Genomic DNA, 22,191 nt, shown 5'->3' on the forward strand with positions numbered 1-22,191 from the left:
AGAGAGAGAGAGTTCTTCTCACTGTAAGGAAGAACTGTCTGAACGGAGAGCATCTTAAAAGTGCCATTTTGGCCTCTGGAGGTAATGGGTTCCTCTTGAGGTGTCCAAGCAGAGGTGGGTTTTAGGAAAGACCAGGCTGTTTGACTGGAAAGGAGTGAAGAAGAAAAGGTAGGACTTCAGGATGCTAAATGGGTCAGTTGTGCTTGTGAGAGGGGTCACTGGGCAATACAGAGGCCGTGGATGGGCGTGGTCCACCGTTACCTCTCAGTGTTGCAGAAAAGATATGCACCCAACTTTTTCCTTTGTATTGGCCTCCCTCAGGAACCTCATGAGATGTGGCGCTGGTTTAAGGCAGGGTTAGCCCCTCCTAGGTCCCCTGGACTAGTACCGCTAAAATCTCACCACATCCACATCAACTTTTATCAGTTCATTAAAGCAGAGCTGCAAAAGTCAAGCTGCTACATCTGAGAACACTTCCTTCCTCTCTTCCCACTCTGGGCATCCTTCTTAAAATGTCATACTAGGTCACAAAGAATGGCCCATACTTTCTTCAAAAAAGAGTGCCAACCATGTAAGAGCAACCTTATTCTCTTATTAGAACATTCTCTCTTTCAAGTGGAATTTAAGCCCCTTGATTAAACCAAGCATGGGGCCCTGTGCAAGCATACGGGTCACGTGCCTCTGAAGTCACCCTGCTGGCCAGGCACTCACAGACTCTGATAGCTCTTGGTCCTATGTGAAATTTGAAATGTACTGAAATGCTATCTTTCTGGAAATACTTAATAATTATACTCAACTCCACTCTTAACGATTAATTATCCAGTTTAAAGATTATATAAGCTCTTGGCTTTATTTCCTTCTATCCAATGATCCTGATAAGGCACAGAATGGTCACCCTCTTTCTGTTTCTTCCTAGAGACATTAATGAGCAATAGTACCATGGCTGAAATTCAGTCAATATTATATTTGTTTCATATAAAAGGCACCGTGCAGACTTCAAGCCAAAAAGCTTCACAGTAGTTTGACAATTGTACTTAATTTAAAAAAAAAAAAGGTTTCATTTAAAAAAGCCTCTTTTACTTTTAAATGAAAAGTCACATTATACAAGGAAATAAGGATTCAGAAATAAATTTTACCTAGAATTACAGCAATGACAGTGGTACAGAAGTAATACACGACAGCACGCAGACCAATTTTTCCAGATATGTTGGAATCCAGTGCAGCAACACCTGAAAGGGAGGAGAAGTCAAATTACAGTAATTAAAAAAAATTAATTTGCAGGACTCTTGGTGATTCGATCCTCAAGGTGTGAAATAAAGAGCTGAGAGCTGTCTCTGCATCTGCCAGGCCTATTTCACACATTTTGTTTGAATAAATGCAATGGGCAAAAGAAGCACTTCCACATCCCAACTGCAGAACTAAGAGATGAAGCCCCCCTACCTCAGCCCATGGTGAGTGCTGTGTCTTTGGCTCCTCTTATGGGTGGTCATGAGACAGTCAGGAGTCCCCCTTCTGCACTGGCTCTAAGAACTTTATCAAGATTTGTATATTATATCACTCAACATCCTTTGGAATTCATTATCAAGGAAGATTTTACCTTGATCTTTTATCACATAATAAAAATCATGTAACTCATGACTATTTCCCTTTCTGCCTCTTCTGTCAGGAAGCTCAGAGTCAACTAAAAAAGGTAACTTTTCCATGTGATTATAAAAGTTCTATATATGTTCATTATAATTACCTGAAGAAAAGAGAAAAATATAAAGATGAAAACAAAAATCACTTCATGTCATCAGCCATAGTTAATACTCCGGTGAATTTTCCTCCAATAAGTTTTTTCTCAATTTTTTGTGAACACAGCTGAGATCATTTTATCATTTTTAATTATTTTATTACAAGCATATATTACAAGCATTTATCTTACTGTTACACCCTGTGGATACTTTTAAGGGCTACATGATCTGTTATGTGATTACACTAGAGTTAATTGATCAAATACTTAGTGATGGATCTTTAATCTCAGGGCCAAATTCAGTAATAAATCATAGTAATTTCATTATCCATCCTGGCTAGCATATTTCCTTCCTTTCATGATTTTCACATTGCTTTCACATTAACAATCTTATTCTGTTTGACCTGATTGTGAGACTCCTTAAAAATCTGTTTTAAGAAGTTAGGATATAAATAAAAATTTCTGAGAGAACAGGTATAAGAGACTTAGGACCACATTGTTAGGTATAGTTTCAGATGGTCTTTGGTTGCCAATAAAAAGACTGAATGTTGCCTGGCCTGAAAGGGTTGTACAGAATGCCAAGGAAGCTATGGAGGCAGGCGGAAGGCATACATCCCTCCTTGTTAGAAATCCTTGCCCTCCATCAAAGATGCTCATATACGTAGAGTCAAATGATGGAGCTCTCTAATTGGACTGCATCTATGTGGGACACGAGGCAAGTTGAGAAGCAACCAAATCATCTTCCAGCAAGCTTTCATCTGGAGATTTCAGACTACCCTGCCCGATTTCCAAAATGAGAATCACATTTTGAATCCAATCATCAGCAGAGAAAATGATTTTTTGAGTCTTCAGCACGCATGAGTTGTTCCAGAACTGCAAAACCTGAAGGACAAGGTAGCAGGAAAAATGAAGAGGTTGTCATGAGGCAACCCCAAGGAAAAGGTAGTAAATCTGCAGGCCATCAGCATGCACAGGTAGCTTTTATATTCACTCCTCACACTATAAAAGGCCTATCCACTTTTTTAAGTGCCTAGGGGATTATGGTCTTCAAATACAATCATACGTGGTTGATGTACAGGAAAAATCTGTAAGGAAGCTATCATCATGATGATCACAGGACAAGTCATCTCTCACTCTCAACACGCCATTCCTCTGACTGTTGATTGCTCCTCTGGAAGTTTACATTTTGCAAGAAAGGGCTCCGGCCTCTTTAGCAGTCACACCAGGATGTTGTTAAGGGCTCATTCGTCAACCTCCGGAGCAAGATTGTGCAATTACCATATGATGGGCATGTTGCAACAGTCACATCCTAGAATAACCCTGAGGATAGATTCTATTTTCTTTCTTCGGGGGAAAAAAAACACAGTTTGGTATGCTGAGCAGAATTTCTTTTCCTAATGGTAAAACAATTTTAAAAAATAACAGTTCCACAAGAAACAGTAATAATGACAACAATAACAACAAAATCAAGAGATACCGAAGGCCATAATTCAGAAACCAATAAACTATCTCATATTTAGCCTCATTTTCTTTAAAAAAAAAAGGCAAACAATAATGCAAATATATAATAAGCTTGCTGAGTATATTATTTGATTATAAAATGAACCTATTCCATTTTTGACCTCTGTACATTATTCTGATAAACAATTATTATCTATAATAATGGTAGGTTAAAAGAGAGAAAATCACCAACTTAACAAAACTCCAAGTAACCTGTATAAGCACCTGCATTCCTGAGCTAACAGAAGATGTATTTTCAGGTACACTGTTCTTTGGTAGATATCCAACTTAAGTATCTCCCAACCCCTAAGGTGCTGGCAAGTGACAGGTGCACAGGCTGGCTGCAGAACTGTTCTCGGGTATGTGTTTCGTGCCCTCTCAGGATTTTCTTCCAGCAGTGAAACAAATTAAGTCTATGTGGGTAATTGTTCCCAGCATATGTTAATATGTCTTAATTTGTCTTAATGATTTTGCCATGGGCTGGTGCCTCTGCTTTTATTCCAGGTCCCAGCTGGCCATAAAGGGCTTCATAATAATGAGATTCTTGGTGGAAATATCTTAAAAAACACATCCCTCAAAGCAGTCAGCCAGCTCGTCTCTGTTGTAGTACAGCAACTCTCGTTACTTTCAGGAAGAGGTTTGTTCCCCATTCCTCAATCTACCTAGAATCTACAATTCTCCTGGATACATCAGAAATGTATTCCAATCAGCAATCATCTCTAGAGGTACCCACCTACTTCTCTAGCCACTGCTGATTGGGGGCAGAGCTACCCCCAAAATCCAGGCTCTTGGATGATTTATAACACAATTTTTAGGATGGGGGGGGTGAGTGCCTTTAGGTTCTAAGGCCTGATGCTTCTCTTCTCTGGATCTCCAGTGCATTAAATAAGGTGCTTTATGAATCGTTACCTGCTTTCCATGTGACAGAACTGCACTTGTTATGGGTAGTCCTCTCCTTACAAAGTGATCCCATTTCAAAGATCTACTTCAGTGTCTGAGATTAGGAACTGGGCAGGTGGTCTCCTTCAAAACCACTCATACAGGGCAGTTTGGTTTGGTTTCCAGGGTGGCCAACAAAAATGCTTTCCACCCATAACAGACCTCCATGTGACAACATGTTTAGCATCTCAGTGTTTCTCTACCTTTTTTTTCATTATTGTGTGCTCCACAGCGCTTGTCCCTCCCCCAGCCTTTTAGACATTTTTCATTACCACTTCATGAAATTTTAATAGCCTAGACAAACCGCACATCTCTTCATGTACAAAATGTATACATGTGCTTTTTACATGAAAAGAGTACATCTCTCCCCCTTATTCCCAAGAACCAGCTTTTGCTGCCTTGGGGCCATATTGCTCCTACTGAAAACATGTGGACTAGTTTAATGGATGTTGTCCTGCAAATGGTAACTTAATCCAGACACTGGACTCTAAAGATGGTGCCTCTCCATTGGTTCCCCAGTCACACATGCTCGCTACAAGTGATCACTAGTCACGTGTAACTTGTGGCTACTGCAAAGGACAGGACAAACAGAGACCATTTCCATCATCGCAGGAAGTTCTACTAGGCAGTGCTTGTCTAGAATTCTGTCGTGCGTGGTAGAGTGAGTATGACATAATGGTTAAGAATATGGCCCCCATCACTCACTGGGAGGGAGGTCAGATGGCAGGTCCACCTTAGTCCCATATCAGTAAAACATCACTGTACTTTATCCTGGGGTTTTACTATAAAGAGCCCCCTGGATTCCTTGTGTTCAGGCCATGCTCATGCCTGGCGAAGTCTCAAGGACCAACTCTCCTTACAGTCCACTCCCAGAACTCAATTCTTTTGGAAGCTGACACCAGACCTTTAGGAGCTGACAAATGGGAAGGGACTGTGCACTGATACACTGCAAACCAGGTGTGACAGATCTCCATAGAAATCAAAGGTAAGAATTTAAAAACGTTCATAGCAATTGAACAGTAATTTTATGCCTGCTGAATGTAATAAAAAATAGGGCTAGCATTTTATGTCTTTGTCTTTTATATCTTTTTGTAGTAATGCATTTCTATTATAGTTTACAGAGATTATTTGTGACAGTTTGGAAATTAAGAAAACTGACCTTTCCCACCCACTTTAAAAACTGGATGCTCTGTAAAGCTCTGGTGCAGAGGACAGGTACCATGGGCTTTCAGAGCCCGAGGTGTCACCAGGCTGAGGGGACCAGGAGCAACTTGCAACGGGTAGCACCTGAATTGAGCAGAGAAAGATAAGCAGGATTCTGACAAAGATTCTTTGCTTGGCCATGCTTTTGTCAAGTTTCTAAACCTTCTCGTAGGCCCGTCTGTGTACTTTCTTGCAAAATCCAGTCTCAGCAAGAACCCTGCTAAATCAGTTTAACCAGAACCCCTGACCCTCAATAACTGGTCACCCTAGATAACTGGTAAGGTCCCTTAGCCTCCACCATCTCCCAGGTGATGTCTGATTACTCAGGCCTGTCTTTCACATGAACCTTGTTGGGTTGGTTTAGCCTGAATCCTCCTTGCCCATGATGTTTCTTCTTAGTAACTGTCCATCCCCTGATCCCCACCCTGCTTCTTGGCTATAAATTCCCACTTGTCCACACTATATTCAGAGTTGAGCCCAATCTCTTCCTCCCACTGCAAAATCCTATTGCATAGGTGGTCCCTACACCTAGCTCAATGGTCCTGACTTACCATCTTTAACAAGCGTCAGATTTTGTTTTTTTTTTTTTTCTTTAACAAGTCCAGTTACCAGTGAGTCCAGGGTTGCCCTTTTAAAACCAGGGACAGTTTTTGAGGCTGAGCTGTGGCCTAGAGCCAGGGATATAATCCAAGGTTGTCCTTGGAAGTTAGGGGCACATGCTAGCTCTTTAAGAAACCACCCTGGTGGGTGGGTATAGCTCAGCGGTAGAGCAGATGGTAAGCATGCACGAGGTCCTGGGTTCAATCCCCAGTACCTCCATTAACAAAGAAAAAGAGGAAGGAAGGAAGATAAAGAAAGAAAAAAAGAAAGAAAAAGCAAAGAAAGAAACTACAGTTGTTTTTCACCTTAGGAATAAGGCTCTGATGAACTGGGGTGCTGGCTCCTGGCCAAAGCAGTAACGATCTACTAGAATTTTTTAAAATACTTTTAATAAAAAACATTGCAAAGGAAGCAGTCCTCGTGGGCTAAACAATAGCATGTTTTAAAAATAAACACCTGAGGGCAAGACTCCTCTGAGAGCTCTCTGATTAAGCTACCACCCACAAGAGAACAAAATTTCGTGACAATCTCTCTCCACCTTGCGATTAAGGTGTCAGAATTAACTCCATTATTGGAATTTTTTTTGGTCTGGTATTTGATGGTGCTTCACATCTGTGAAACAGACACATCATTCAAGAAGCTCATTGTTGCACTGGGGCATCCTCTCATCCAGATGAGTCCTGTCTCTCTGCCACCAGCAGAGAGGCCACCAGCATGGAGAGAAATGAGTATAGGCTTAGGTGGGACAGCCTGGGCTCAAATCTCAGCCTTCTCCTCCCAAACTCAGTTTTCCCGTCTATAAAATGGAGGTTTTCAGTGCTTCTACCTCCTAACGGGTAATTGTCAGGAACAAAGTGAACAACCCCATGTTGTATGACTGTGCAGTGCCTAAAACAATTTCACTCGGTCAGCAGCCTCCATGAGTACTGAATGAAATGATCAACATGAAGCGTGTCACGAGCATGTGGAAGCCACTTCACAAGTGTTAACTCATTCATTCCTCACTCCTCTGTCTATAATCCTTCTGTATTCCTTCATCACATGGCCACGGAAGAAATCGTTTAAAAACATAAGTCAGGCCATTTCACACGCAAGTATGAGCCTCCAATGGTACTTAAAACACAAGTTTCTTACGAGGCTACCGAGGTCCTGCAGGAGGAGCGCCCTCCGCCAGGCCAGCCCTCATCAAGCAGACCCAGCTCCCTCCCAGTTCAAAGTCTTTGCGCAGGCTCTTCCCTCTGCTGGATGGCTTTCCGCCCCCTTCGTCTGACCACTTTGAAGTCTCTTCCTCCGAGCCCTCCCCTGCGTCTCCAGGCTGAATCAGGCTTCCCTGCTTTCCTCACCTGGCATCCTGTTCATATCATGTTTCACGATTATCATCAGTGGGCTCCTTATTTAATGTCTGTCTTTCTCACTAGACTGTAAGCTCCTTGAGGGTAGGGGACCTAGCTATCTGCCTGTTCACCAGTGTCCACCCACTGCCGACACACAGGCGGAGCTCCATAAACATGTGTTGACTGAATGAATAACCTAGTTATCTATGGCTGCCTGCCCCCAGATCCCTCTGCCCAGGCTCTGGGCTCCAGGCAGCAGAAGGTTCCAGAGTGGAACTTGAGACTGCATCAGTCCTAGATGCTGCCCTTATGATCTGCGTGATCTTGGAAAATTGGCTTAACTTCTCTTCAACCTCCTGTGTCATCTTTAAAGACAGAGGTAAGGTCCCACTTACTTTCATTGCTTTGCTATGAGGATTAAAGTCAAGTTCATTTCCCAGGGAGAACAAGACGGTATGTCTTCTCACTCTGTTGATCCAGGGCAGCCTGGATTAACACTCTTGGGACGTTAAAAGGGAAGAAAAGGCAGAGGGGAGCATGCAAAATATATTTCTGTGCATGCTTCAGCTATAACATCGATCTTCCTTAGAAACACTAATACAAAGAATTCCCTTAAGATAGGTTCTCTCACCCCCTACACTATTGTGTGAAGCAAACAAAATAAACTGGCCCTTGGCAAAACCAGTTAAAGCTTCTCACTTGCAGCCTTTGTCAGCAGGTCCACATATGATGTTCAAAACATCTGTCAAGAAGCAGCCGCTGGTCTCCTGGTTCTTCAGCAGTCCAGGAACTGTTGTAACTTTTTTTTAACACCACAGAGGACGATGGTATTTATAGTTGGGACTGATTTTTTAGAAGACCCAATGTGCTTTTATAGGAGGCTTTTCGTTCAATAAGCATTAAACACATCTCAGACGATCTGAGGAGCTCAGATGTTCTCTTCAAAGTCCATGCTTTGACGTCAGGAGAGCTAACGGCTCAGTGAGACTTTTCCGGTTTTCTACCACAACCTAATTCTTATTGAACTCTCTCTTTGCTTCTCCTTATCTTATAAAGTTGGTAGCTCAGGCTTCTGGGTGGAAGCTGCTTGCATGCTGGGGAACCTAACAAACTACTGTCAGAGCAAGCCTTTTCATATTGTTTTCATTTCCAGAAGGAACACATTGTGTGTACTCACCTGTGTTGGCTCAATTCTGATACTGGCCCTGCAGCTTCTGATGCCAATGGAGGGGCTGTTTAGAAACTTCCAACAGCATCAGACAAAAAAGAGTAAACAGACCACAGAGCACTTTAACCACGCCATGACATAGTACTACCATTATTTTGACTTTACAATTGAGGACGTGTTAAGTAACTTGTTCAAGGTTTCGGAGCTAGTAAGTGGCAGAGGCAAGATTCAAAGCTAGGCATCTGGTTCCTGAGTCTGTGTTCTTAACCGCTAGACTCTCCTGACCCTCTGTGATTGATACTGACAAAGATTCTCTGCTTGACCACACTTTAGTCACACTCTTGAACCTTCTAGTTTTAGCAAGAACCCTGCTAAGTCAGTTTAACCAGAACCCCCAGTCCTCAGTATCTGATCACTCTCCACATCTAAATCAAGTTCCTCATTCACCACCCTCAGCCCCACCCAGGGTGAAATCTGATCACCCCGGTCTGTCTTCAGCAAGAATCCTGTTAGATTGGTTTAGCCAGAATCCCCCTTACTTCTGAGGTTTCCTCTTAGTACTTTTCCATCCACTGATCCCCCTACCCAGCTGCTTGGCTATCAGTTCCCACTGACTCACGCTGTATTCATTCAGAGTTAAGCCCAATCTCTCTCCCATTGCAGTGGTCCCTCCATCTACTGTGATGGTCTTGAACAAAGTCTGCCTTAACAGTTTTGTATGTCATTGAATTTCCTTTTTGAACAATACTTCCCCACCTGAAGCTTGTTCAGGGTGTCCCTTTGGAGAAAATGGCACAGGTGAGAGTTGCTGCTCTCACTTGCTTCCCCTTACCTACAGGCTCAGGTTCAGACCCCTCAGGAAGGCACACAGACCCCATGAAGCCACCCCTCACCCCCAGGTGTGCAGCGTTCCGGGCAAAGTCTCACTGTCCTCCCAAGATACCATGCCTTCTGCTGTTTTCTTCTGCCTGGAATGCTTGCCCCACTTCATCTGATTCCTATCTTTTCTTCAAAACTCTATCCCAGTGTCCCCTCCCCATCCGCATTCCTTCAAAGCACTTATCACACAGCACTGCAATATACTCTTCCTTTCTTGAAGGACAGGACTTCTCTTCATATCTTGTGTGCCCATCACAGAGCCTGTGACATTGAAGATGAAAGAATGAATGAACGAACAAATGAGCCTCCTAGGTCCATGCATTCAACATAGGAGGTTCTTTAGAATCCCCACGTGGTTTCGCACTCATTTTTTTCTTTCTTCTTTTTAAACATAAGAAAAGTATACACATTTATTTAATACAAGTTTTACGTGACATTCATAAAGAATGAAGTCCCAAAGAAATAGCAGAACCTACTTGCTTTTACATTAGATTGACAAAGAGAGGCAACTGTAGAGAAGTGACTAAACTATATGAGGGTCACTCTTTTCTTTTTTAAGAAACAAAACCAGGTTACATCATAGTCAAACAGAGCTGTGACCGAGTCTAGTACTGGTTTAGGCAGCAAGCAAGCTCATTCACGGTGGACTCTCTGGGCTTCAGTATGTCAGAGACTGAAGCAGGGATTATTTATCTCTTGCCACTTTTCTCTCTATGACTGTAGCAAGTGTCACACTCATTATGGGAACTTCACTCCTTATGCACACAATGTGTCCCTTCCTTCCTTGGAGAAAAGGCATCGTAGAAATCCAATTAATATAACAAGACCTCTGGCTGCAATAGCTGTGTTCAAACTCAAAAATTTCTTGCTGGTCTTCGGGAAATGATTAATTCATGTGTGCAAGGCTGTTTAGGCCATCTTTCTTGCCTGGTTCCCAAACACGGCTGGAAAAAGAGGAAGGAGGCACTTCTGGAAATGCAGGCATAGCCCAGTGGTTCCAGATGTTCTAAATGAGGCAAGATGTTCGTCCTCAGCCTGTATGACTTTAAGCTCCAGCGTTAAGTTTTAAATTTATAATCCATCTTGAAACAGCAGTTTTCGTAGAGACAGAACTATATTAAAAAACCACCAAATTTCCGAAAAGCATGCATACTTTTCCCCCATAGCTACTTAATCACAAGCTGTGCCACCAAATGATACGTGCATCTTCAACTCTCAATACTTCTCGTCAACAAGGGGGCTTACAGAGAGGGCTAGCAGAAGACCTGGTGTCCATGACCAGAGGGATGGCAGGAACTTCACCCGTCGTAGGGTTAGTCTGTTTTCACGCAGTTAAAAGTGTTTGCTGAATTAAACTGAACCTGTTTCAGGGAAGCACATGGCACGGTTCTTTCCACTGGAGGGTGTGGGATGGCTTCCAAGTACACAGCCACTTATGAGTAAATTCATCCCTTAAAAAAAATGCCTTTCCCAGCCCAAAGGATCCAAGTAAAGTCACCACCCGAAAAGCCTGAATTTGAAAATGGGGTTTTCCAAATACTTGCGATTGCACTCTCTCTGCTCCATCCTCCATTCTTCAGTGTCTCTTCAGGACATTTACATTCATCACTTGGTATGAGTAATAATTGCTTGGTATGTTGGTCTGTCATTCAGATTCCATCTCAACTAGACTGTATCCTGAGAGTTAGAATCCAGTCTTATTTTTCATCTGCCATTTTTTGCAAATAAATGTTTCATTGGCAACATAGCCATGCCCGATCATTTACATATTATCTATTGCAATCCATCTATGACAAGCAGTTGGGCAGCTGGACAGAGACTGTATGGCTCAAAAAGCCTAAAATATTCACTATCTGGCCCTTTGCAAAAAAAGTTTCCAGATCCCTGCTTGAAAGGAAACCTACTCACATATATTCTGTATCTGGCTGTTGTTTAATAAATACTGTTTATATCTATGCCTTGGTTAAAACAGTAGTGGAAAATCTTTGCCCTTAGAGTTGAGATCAAATGATTGTAATTCCAGCTTCTCTATCAGGGGAGTAAGACCGTATCCTGGAAAGATGCTCAGGGACTCTCTCAGAGTGGGAGCCCAGGGGCTATTCCATTCCTGTGCTGGAGGCGCAAGTCATTATAATTAGGTATTAAAGAAAATGTGACCTGAATTTAAACTCACTGGCTGGTAAGATCTGGACCAGGATTTTCCAGAGCCATTTCCCTTGCCATTTCCCTGGCAGTTTGATATAATACAGCTTACAGACCTAAATGTTAATGGCCCAAACATAGATATTCTGCATATGGGACGAGCATGTCCCTCAGGATGTAAATTATAGGCAGGATTCTGTTAGTGCCTATACTATCTGCCTCTGAAAATGCTTGAGATTATGTCTACTTGTGCCTTCTCTCTTGCTCTTTTTTCTGTTTTAAAGCAAATTCTAGACATTGTCATTTCATAGCTGCACAATTCCATAAGCGTTTAAAAAAGGAACATTTTCTTACATAACTAAATACCATTATCACCACTAACAAAATTATCAACAATTTCTTGATACCATCTAATAGCCAGTCTATACTCAAAGTTTTCCTGATTAATGTGACATCCTCATCATCCTTTTTAAAGAAGAGAGATTCTTCCTTTTTAAAAAATAGCTACAAAATAAGTACTTTTATGTCAGCAGAGGCTTTCATGGCAAAGGTTTTGTTCCTACTTGTTAATTTGGCAAGAGAATTTCCTTCATGCAGGAGCACATATTATTAGTCTCAGGTCTCAATTTTGCCGTCTCTTCCTCTAACTTACGTATCCTCAGGGCCCTCACTCAACTCCCCCCAGCTTCCAACATGTATTGTCCTTTGTACTAATAAGTGTATAAAATAAGCTATTGATCTGCTGGATTTATAAAGGCTTTCAAAACTTGGAAACTGTTCTTCCTGTGGGTTTTCTACAGCCATCTTCCACTTTACCATCCTGGCTCTGGGCTGGGTGAGGAGGCTAAGGACCACAGCAGGGTTTGGGGGAAGGATCACACACCAGGTAAAGGTGGTACTGAGCTGCAGGGATAGGAGAAGAGATGGGGAGGAGAGGAGTAGTGAGACTACCAGAGGCAAGAGGAGGAGCACAGAGCAGAATCCATCCCACTGTCTTCTAGGGAGAGAGGGAGGGAGGGAGGAAGGAAGGAAGAAAATACAAAACAAAAATAACATGTATTTGCCTTGAAAATGTAAAGAAACATCAGCGAATCACTTCTTTTTCTTTTGTTCCACATCTAGTCATTTTGATCCCAACTTTAAAAATGTACATAAATTTTATTAAAATTTGGATTGTACACAATATCTTGTGTAATTTGTTTTATCCCTCCTACTTTGTATATTAGGAACATTTCCACCTTCACTAAATGTTTTCCAAACAAAAATTTTAATAGTTGCATAGACTCCTAACTTATGGGTATAACACACATTTAGATTGCTTATAATGAATCACCATTATTTTATTTATTTATAGTAATTTGGGGGGAAGGTAATTAGGTTTATTTTATTTATTTATTTTAAATGGAGGTACTGGGGGTTGAATCCAGGACCTCATGCATATTAAGCACTGAGCTATATACTCCCCCTTAATCACCATTATCTTTTTTTAAAGTTACCCTGACCATCCTTGTACCTAAATCTTTGAACATATCTCTGATTATTTCTTTATGATAAATTCATAAAAGTAGAAATAAGTGGAAAGATCAGAACACATTCCAAACTGCCCCCCAGCAAGTTTGTTCCAATTTATACAGTAACTAAAAGCGTATGAATGAGCCTACTTTCCCATAACCTTGCTTAAGTATTATTATTTTTTCTTTTAATCTGACAATTTAAAACATGAATATAGCATCAATGTTACCACCCTACTTTGTTCATGTTCCTTGAATCTTTGACCATTTTATCACTTTATGTCAAAAGAATAGGCAGTGGTTCTGCTCTGTAATTCCTGGTTAACTGAGGGGATTTGGTGAAGGAAAAATGTAGAATGTCCAGACCTGTGCTACACCTTCAAAAAGCAGCTGGGCTATGTGAGTGGAATGTTGAGGGTTGCAAATTATTTTCCCAGGTTATCTGCAAGGCTGAGCTAGCACCCAAAACAGCCAAACTGCAAAAATCTCACTAGTTATTGACTGCCAAGAGCAGTACATATTTTCAAACATTCAATATTCTATAACTAGTGTATTCATACATGCACTGTTACCTTTTCTTCTAAAACCTGGTGTACTGCATGAGTTTTGGATTTGCTGCCTAATCTTCCATAGCTTCGTCCATAGACATGAGTACTAATCATTAAGTAGTTTATGAAACTTTTGCAAGGGCAGGCAAAATACAGTATATATGTAAAACTGTGAACACTCTTCTTGGAAGAGAGTCCAAAGCTTTTATCATGTTCTCAAAGGAGCCTAAGAATAGATTAAGAATTTTTGATATGGAGAAAATTCTATGGGGTTGTAATGGCAATGCCTACATGGGAAAGCAACTATGCAAATAAGTGAAGTGGATGAGGCATTAGGCAATAGGGAGCGGTGGGGACTGTGACATCCTCAAATGCATTTGCTCCAACTAAACACAGTAGCTATTTCTCAGCTCCATACCACTGCTGGTGTATGAGAACATGGGTCCATTGTTTCCTGATCTTAATTATTTTCAGAGGAAGCCAGAAATCTGGATCCTTACATGAAGTCTTCCAAATTTTAAATGCTTACCAGTAATTTAAAGTTAAACAAATAAAACAAATATTACGTGGTACAAACAACTGTCTTGTGATTTGGCCCTCTGGCTGCAGGGCCTAAAAGAAGCCTGGCATTTCAAAACATAATATATAAATAAAAGTAATTAAAAACTCTGTTTAGGTCTATGATAAGCCAAGAATACCAAGACGATTTAAGAACAAGGCTCTCAAGGGACTCTAGTATAAATGGAGTTTGGCCACCACTTCAAAATTTCAGTGGCCAAACTAAAACATAAAAAGAAAAATAGGTAAAAATAAATAAAAGAAAATTTAAAAAAAGAAAAGAAAAAAAAGTTCAACGACTAAATCTGCAGCTCAAGCAATGCAGTTACTGAGTGCAGCGCATCCTGACACCAACTCTCTCTTCCCCCAGCCAATGTCCAGTACTCTACATAGATCAGTCCTAGGACTCTTCAGTGGCAGCGATGGAAAATGTTCTAGAAGAGTACATATCAAGAACCCTAAGTGCATGGTTGTATAAAACAGTGATTTTCAAGCTGGCAACACTAATGACTGCCACATTTTACCTACTGCGAGAATGAGGATAAGTACAGGAAACTATGGAATGCACAGAGACGCTTTCCATACCCAGACAAATGACATTTTTCTAAACCAAATTAATCTCTATCTACATAAGGGAGCTTGTTCTTTAAAGGGGCCCAGTAATGTAATGATCAATAAGGGAAAAGTCATTTCCAAATTCAACTGTATCACAAGTTCAGATTTTAAAATACCAGACTTTTAAAACATGGTGCCAACTCATCATTAAACCTTTCCCACAGCATGTAACTGCTGGTCCCCTGAGCAAATTTCCAGGGCAACTATGGAGCAAGTTCTGGGTTCCGGGCAGGAGTGGACATGAGTGAAGGGGTACAGAGCACTCGGAAGGCTGCTACTGAGAGGGTAGGGGCAGGACGGCTACAGCTGAGAAACAAATGAGTTAACTACTGAAAACATGATCAAAACTGACAACCATATTTTGCCTGAGGACATTGGCTGACATTCTGATGACCAAATACACCTTTCTTTTCTTCCTTGCAAGCAATCATATGGCTGATCAAATGAAGACTTGAGCTGTGGCGGACAGTGCTACAGGCAGAGCAATGCCACTTTGTGAATAATGAAATATTTCACTCAAGCAAATATACACTTTCCAAGTGAGGGGTGTGTGTGTGTGCGCGTGTGCGTGACGTACCAAATGCATGTAGACTTTTTCCATGATAAGAAAAGAACACCTCAGGTGATATGATGGCTCCTTATATAATCATAGAGAATATGAGTTTTCAAGGTACCTGTAATCATGCTGGATATAATTAATGGTAAAATGACGAGTTTCAGCATTCTCATTAGAATCTCTCCAGGAAATGAAAAGTAGAATTTCTCCAGGTTAGAGAGCTTGCTGTATTCTCGAACCAAGACTCCTGTGGCAATCCCTAAGAAAAACAAGGATTGGAAAGAAAAGAAGAGAAACATGATTGAGTTCTTCTGTATACATTTCTGTGGAACACTACCCCCTCCAAATGCAAATTTTAATGTGAAGAAAAACAATTTAGATGATCTCCCACGAGTCTGTAAATGTTAGACTTAAAAAACAAATCACGTTTTAAAAGATAATGAGTAAAAGTATACATTATTCAGTAAATCTGTAAAAAGTATAGTTCATGTGAAAACTTTTTTTCTTCCCCTTCAATTATATTTATTATGACAAAACATCAAAGAATACTGTGAGAAAGAAAAAATATTTGTCTTAACCCAATATAATTTTTGTTTTTACACACTATTTTTAATCTTTGTCTACCTATAGATAATCTACATATGGTATAGTTTACATATCTGTATTTTTTCTGATACTCATTTTATAATTTTTAATGATACTCTACACAATTTTAATAATTTTAATAGCAACATAAGATTCCATTGGTTTGATAAATTTACCACATTGTTAACTGTGCTCTCCAATGCTTTGCATTCTTTTCAGTTATTTCTAGAGAATGATGTGTTGAAGTTTGTCTGATCAAGAGGCTTTTTAATGACATTTCTCATCCCGAGAACCTTGGATATTGAGGCTTATTGTTACGTGAGTGTAGGGAAATGTTCATTATCAAGAAACATTATATATTCTCCAAAAGCTCGCCTTAATAAGATGTCGATATGAACTCCATCACTTGTGATGAATTTGACAATTTTAAGTATTTCTTCTCTATCCTCTTTCAAATGGTTCTAACAACATCTAGTTGCCCTACTCTGCCCCACCCCTATGCACCCTCACTCCATACTACCTGTTATTAACCAAGAAATTAAATGGACTAGGATGACTCACACATCTTTTTTTCCTTTATCAGCCTCTGATGGATGACATCCTATTTGGAAAGAAAATGACCAGAGGGCAGGAAGATTCAAGGAGCATATCCCTGAATATGCTGATTCACACATTCAAATGGTTAGTGAAAATTTTAGTTATTTTGGCACAGTTGAAAACACTAGGGCAAATGAAAAGAGCTGTAATCAATATTAGAGCTTTCATTTAAATTCTAGTATACTTCTCATGCCTACTAGTAGACCAAATAGATGAACTTCATAAGATACATTTGTGTAATAACCTCATCTTCAGCTTATTTTTATTTTTCTACTTATTCTACCTTTGCCTTTATCTCTTTATACATTACTGAATGTATTTCTGATCATTCTAAATTATTTTTGGAACAAACACAAACACGTAGACATCTGTCAAATCATAGCTAAGACAAGAAAGACCCCCTCCCTATTATCAATCCTATTTGGTTCATATTTCAAAACCTCGTCTGAGAGACTCCTGAATGGTTAAGAACACCAATGATTCAAAATGTTCTAAGTGAATTTAAAAAGCATGTTGTGCTCTCTTTGACTTAATAAACTGCCTATGTTCAGCTGTTCTATATGGAACTATATTATGCTGTAAGGAGACTTTGTAATGGTCAATGCTTCAAACAAACAGAAAAAAACCAAACAGACATTCTCTCTCATACTATTTAGGCTGCTTCAAGTAAATTTTTGATTTGTACAAAAAAGAAAGGTCTGTACATAAAAATAAAGGAGATGTGTCTGTGGTTCAAAACCAGCCACAAAAGCACTCTGTTGAGTAGCAAAAGAACACATATGGTTTATATTACTAACGATTAACTGTGCCTCTAATCATCTCTACCCCAAGTGAATGCAGGTGGTTAGAAAGAAATGTACTTGCTATTTTTCAGCCGTTAGCCAGATATGGGTGTTTAGGGGAGAGAAGAGTCACCACAGGAGTCATCTGAAAGCAACCAAAGGTGACGAGCACCATGAATAGGTTACTATATTTAGTAATGAATGCTTTCCATCAAGCTTGTTCTTGAAGTTGAGTATTATAAATTATACTGATTCTTTTCTTAATTGAAAAGAAGAAGAATATAAATACCAAGCAAGACCGGGAAAAGCAGTTGGGAGATTCACTCTGGGCCAGAGATGTCATCCTAGGACCCTCAAGAACAAGAAGTGGCTGGTGTTACACTTGTAAATGAATGTGCTTTACCTTGGTCTCAAACAAGTTTGTAAAAATGAGATGCAGGATAAGAAAAATCACTGGAGGATTTTCCAGGTTCCAAGATGAGGTCAGGATTTCACAGGGCACAGTCTTTCCCTATCCTTTTCTAGAGTCAGAACCTTATACTGGATTAAGGAGCATGGAGAGGTCTTGATAGGCAAAGGCTGCTGGGAATAAGTTCCAGCACAGGTCAGACACACATGGTAGGGCCACTCCCAGAACCAGAGAAGATGAAGATCATGAACCTCTCTGGATGGTACAGCTTTACAGAGACCCGCAGCAGAGCCAACAAGTAAGCCTACGGGTCAAATTGTTCCCTAGACCTCTGTAGCCCCCCCTTAATTACCAGGAACTCATTCTTGGGCTGCCTTCACCCACCCATGCAGGAAGATCCCAAGCAGGTACTGAGGCAGCATGGGAAGAATACAGTGTTAGAAGAGCAGGCTCTAGTTCTGGTTCCACCACTTACAAGGCGCATAACCTGAGCCATGACTTTAACTTCTCCCATTGTCAAGAGGTGGGATTGGAGATGAGGCAAAAGGTCCCTTCTATGCTGTGATCATCTCTGAGCCTTGGTGTCCTCAGCTTTAAAATGGGACCATAAAACCAGCTCATTAGCTCCTAGAGAAGTGGCCACGCTTTCTCCAGTTTTTATGCAAAATGTAAGCATGTTGGTAAATCAGGGAAGGGAAAAACTAGGGAGAAACAAGACCTCAGCTACAGATTTATTCTCTAAGTTCATGTTCAAAAACTTAAGTTTAAAAGAGAAGACACACACAATGTCATCTCTTCATGTTCATGTTGTCTCAAACAGCACCTGTGAGTCTAGCAGCCCTATTTTGGAGGTAATGGGGTAATTTTTTTCTACTAAGTTTATAGAAAGTTATTGTTCATGAAGTAATTCTGGAAATCAAAATAAAAGAAAGAAGTCATACACAGTTAACTATACTAACCTAGCCACTCCTTTCCCCTTGCCATTTTCCAGATCCTACCCAGTCTTTGTTCTTATGTATGTGGGTTTTTTTTTTAATAGTTACAAAAATTAATCCAGGGATAAGTAGCTGAATTGCATTTGATTCAGATTTATGAAAACAGAATTGCTCCTTTTTTAGGTTATTTGCAGAAAGGAGATTAAAATCTTCTGTGGTTTTTAATCAAAGCCCCAGAATAGTACACAGATTGAGTCTATCTTGATTAAATAAGAATTATTGGCAAAGGAAAAAATAGTTTTAATCATCACTGAAATAGTTATCTATCCATGCCATCATGCTATGCACTATTTTAAACACTAGATTAAGCCCCTCAGGAGCCAATCTAAGATGAACACTGACAACCGAAAAATAAAAAGTATGGAATGAATAAGTTATTAACAAATGACTATGTGCATCTACTGAATAGATGGGAAGCTGGTTCCTCTATCTCATCCTTCCACTGAAATACATCTGTCTCTTTTTCTCATCTTTTTCCTTTGAAGCTGAGTAGCTCCACCAATGCAAGCTCCTTACATGAACTTTGGCTCAAAAAACAGATGCCTCTGTATCTGTAAAGATTTTATTTTTAAGCCCTTAGAAATATATTTACTGCACAAGCAATATTATAACAGCTCTAATGGAAATAGTGCAAAAATTCACACACTGTCTCATCAACTCAAATATATGCAATTTCCAATTGTACATTGTTAGTATATAGAAATAAATGCTTTTGTGTGTGTGTTAATTTTGTATCTTACAACCTTGCTAAATCACTTACTAGTTTGGGGAATTATTTTGTACAGTCCTTGGGATTTCCTATGTAGAAAATGATGAATAAGGACATCTGTGAATAGGGACAGTTTTATTTCTCTCCAATCTATGTTCTTTATTTTTCTTGCCATATTGCACTGACTCAGGCTTCTAGTGAGATACTGACTAGAAGTGCTAAGAGTGGACATCCTCATTTTAAGGAGAAAGTATTCAGGCTTTCATCACTAAATATGATGCTAGTGGTAGGTTGGGTTTTTGTTTTTGTTGTTGTTTTTTAAGAATTCTTAAAGAGTTTGAAGCAAAAATTCAATTGTGGTCCATGCTTAATTTTCTTTTCCCTCTCTCAGCCTTTAAAGCAGCTTATGGCTAAATTTAATTATTTTCCAAGTATGTGGTTATTATCTAAACTTCTTCAAATGTTTCTGTAATGCTATGAATTCAATAAAACTTAGCTATGAGTATATACTGAGTGCATTCAGGAAATAGCTAAGGGGCATAACAGATAAAAGGCAAAACATTCATTGTAACTGCCAGTCAATATCCACTGTACCTGCTGTTAACAGCATACCTCCCAACTCTCAAACTGTTTCGGGTGGAGATGAAGCTGTAACTAGTTCAGAAGTTGGGGGAAGAGGATGGGATGAAGGAGTGACTTTGGACTGGTCCATCAGATAACCACATTCCCTCAGATCCAAGAGAGATTATGGAATGGTTATAGGACCCAATTATGACTGCCTGAAACTCAGGCTAAGGCTGCAGAGTCTTGTTTGAACAGATAGAAACTTTCTCTTTTCTGCTGGGTATAAAGCAGGTAAATGGAAACCTTGAGCTGTGCTAGGAGCTATCTCGCGGCCAATGAGAATGTCTTGACTGAGAATAGAAACAAGACAAAAGTGCAGGCACTATACGTAAAGAGAGAACAGGACGGAAGGATACCGTTTGAACCCCTGAATCCAGCTGTACCTGAAACCAGTTAGTATTTCGGAGCTCTTAAGTTATCTGAGCCATAAATTCTACGCCTCATCCCCCACCTTTCTGCCTTAAGCCTGTTTAATCGGGATTTTCTGTCAAACCTCCAATTAGAGTTCTAAAATAATGAGGGGAGAGAGAAGGTGTCACTAATATTTTGGGTGCCTCCTCCATCAACCACACTTGCCCTCTTTGCATGGAAGGCTGGCTGATGTGAGGACAGGGCCTTCTGGTCACGGGGGCCAGCGGAATGGGTCCATGGCACAGAGCAAGGTGGGAGAGTGGTCACGCTGGTACATAGTTACAGAGGTTGCAGGAGTCATTATACCATTTACTTCTTATAATGCCAATAAGCAGAGACCACCAGTGTTACCAGGCATCATCAGACTAACTTCTCTGCAGTCATTCAGACAGTGTCTCTTGTCGACACTTCTTTTTGGTAACTATGTCCTGAGAAAACCTATTAGCATGGCGCTTAATGCCATAGACTCTGTGCTAGTTACACTCCCTTTGCCCTTTAAATTTATCTCCTATCCTTCTTTGCCCTGCGTTGTCCTGGGAGACTGATCTCTACCAACTGTGTAACCCGTGGTTGCTTGCCCTCCTTGCTTAGCAGGGTTTAGCCAAGGAGAGGCACTACCTGAGAATCTTAAGACAGAGAGAGACAGGTCAGGGTGCTTGCTGTCCTCATTCCCACCCTGTCCCGCCACGGTTCTGGTAGTGTTATATTCTTCTGTGGCCAGACAGGTCCTGTCGTGTGGCCCCTCTGCACAGCTCCAGCCCCTCCTGGACTGTGATAACACTGTTCTCCCTCCCCTTGTCCATTCAGGCATAGAGGAGCTGACAGTTTCCCAGTTATTAGCCCTGGGTGCCTCACCATCCATTGGTGGTTCCCTTAACCCCAACTAACTCTGTAAACAGTCCCTTGATTACATTCTGTTCAGTTAACCACTTTAGAGTGAGTGTATCATGGGTTTCCCGCCAGGCCCCTAACTGGTACAGGCCCTCACATCCTCATCATCATTGATCCCATCATATCTAGTCAAAGCAAACTCCTTGCTATTTCTTAAAGATGCTCCTTGCTTTTGTGTCCTTGTTCACACAGATCCCCCTCCTAGGTAAATCTTTTCACTACTGTTGCCTAGTGAACTCCTACTTACCCCTCAAAATGTAAAGTGTTACCTCGTCTAGAAAGCCTTTCCCAGGGTCTCTTCCCAGGTAGAATGAGTCTCTTCTCTGGACCCCGCAGAGCTTCATGTGCATCTATGACCTCCTCTAATGGACCTCTGTCTCTTCTCCACTCCCCATCTCTAGTTCCTGCGGCATAAGCACTGCATGCTACTTCTGTACCACACAATGTCCCAAGCACCGGGCCTGACACTCCACAGGTGTTTGATCAGTACCTGCTGCATTGACCAGAACCAGGAATGTATTACAACTGCTATTTAACGCAACTGCCCAAGATGTCACTGCATTGTCGACTCTTTACTCATCAAACCTGATTACAAAAGGCAGGAGGAAGTAGCTGAGAGAGGGTGTCATTAGCAGAGTGTGAAAACTAGGCCACAGGAATGTGGGTACAAGTTCTGCCACATTGTTCCAGGGCCATCAAATCAAATACGGCCTCTTTGTAGTTGACAGTGGCTACAGTACTGCACCCCTGAGAAGTCAGGTGCCTGGTTCCTATACTGTGGGACTTCTTCCAGGCTTCTGGGGCCCCTGCAGTCCAAAGACCCCTTAGGTTCAAGTGGGAATAATGCTGCTTATAGGACCAGCCCACAGGAATCCAGTCTCTACAGGAAGCATTCAACTGGCT

At 40.8% G+C, this 22,191-nt stretch overlaps 1 protein-coding gene across 2 annotated transcripts in view; it reads right to left on the reverse strand.

The window, feature by feature from the left end:
• Positions 1-22,191, reverse strand: part of SLC1A1 (solute carrier family 1 member 1) — a 60,444-nt gene that overhangs the window by 24,176 nt on the left and 14,077 nt on the right. For both annotated transcript variants that reach the window (XM_014560448.2, XM_032477753.1), the window contains exons 2-3: positions 15,404-15,544; positions 1,137-1,229 (exon numbers count right to left, since the gene is read on the reverse strand). In XM_014560448.2, the coding sequence (XP_014415934.1) occupies positions 1,137-1,229; positions 15,404-15,544 (234 nt within the window). The remainder of the gene's footprint in view (positions 1-1,136; positions 1,230-15,403; positions 15,545-22,191) is intronic.

Source organism: Camelus ferus, chromosome 4 (assembly GCF_009834535.1).
Source record: "Camelus ferus isolate YT-003-E chromosome 4, BCGSAC_Cfer_1.0, whole genome shotgun sequence".
In the NCBI taxonomy this organism is placed as follows: domain Eukaryota; kingdom Metazoa; phylum Chordata; class Mammalia; order Artiodactyla; family Camelidae; genus Camelus; species Camelus ferus.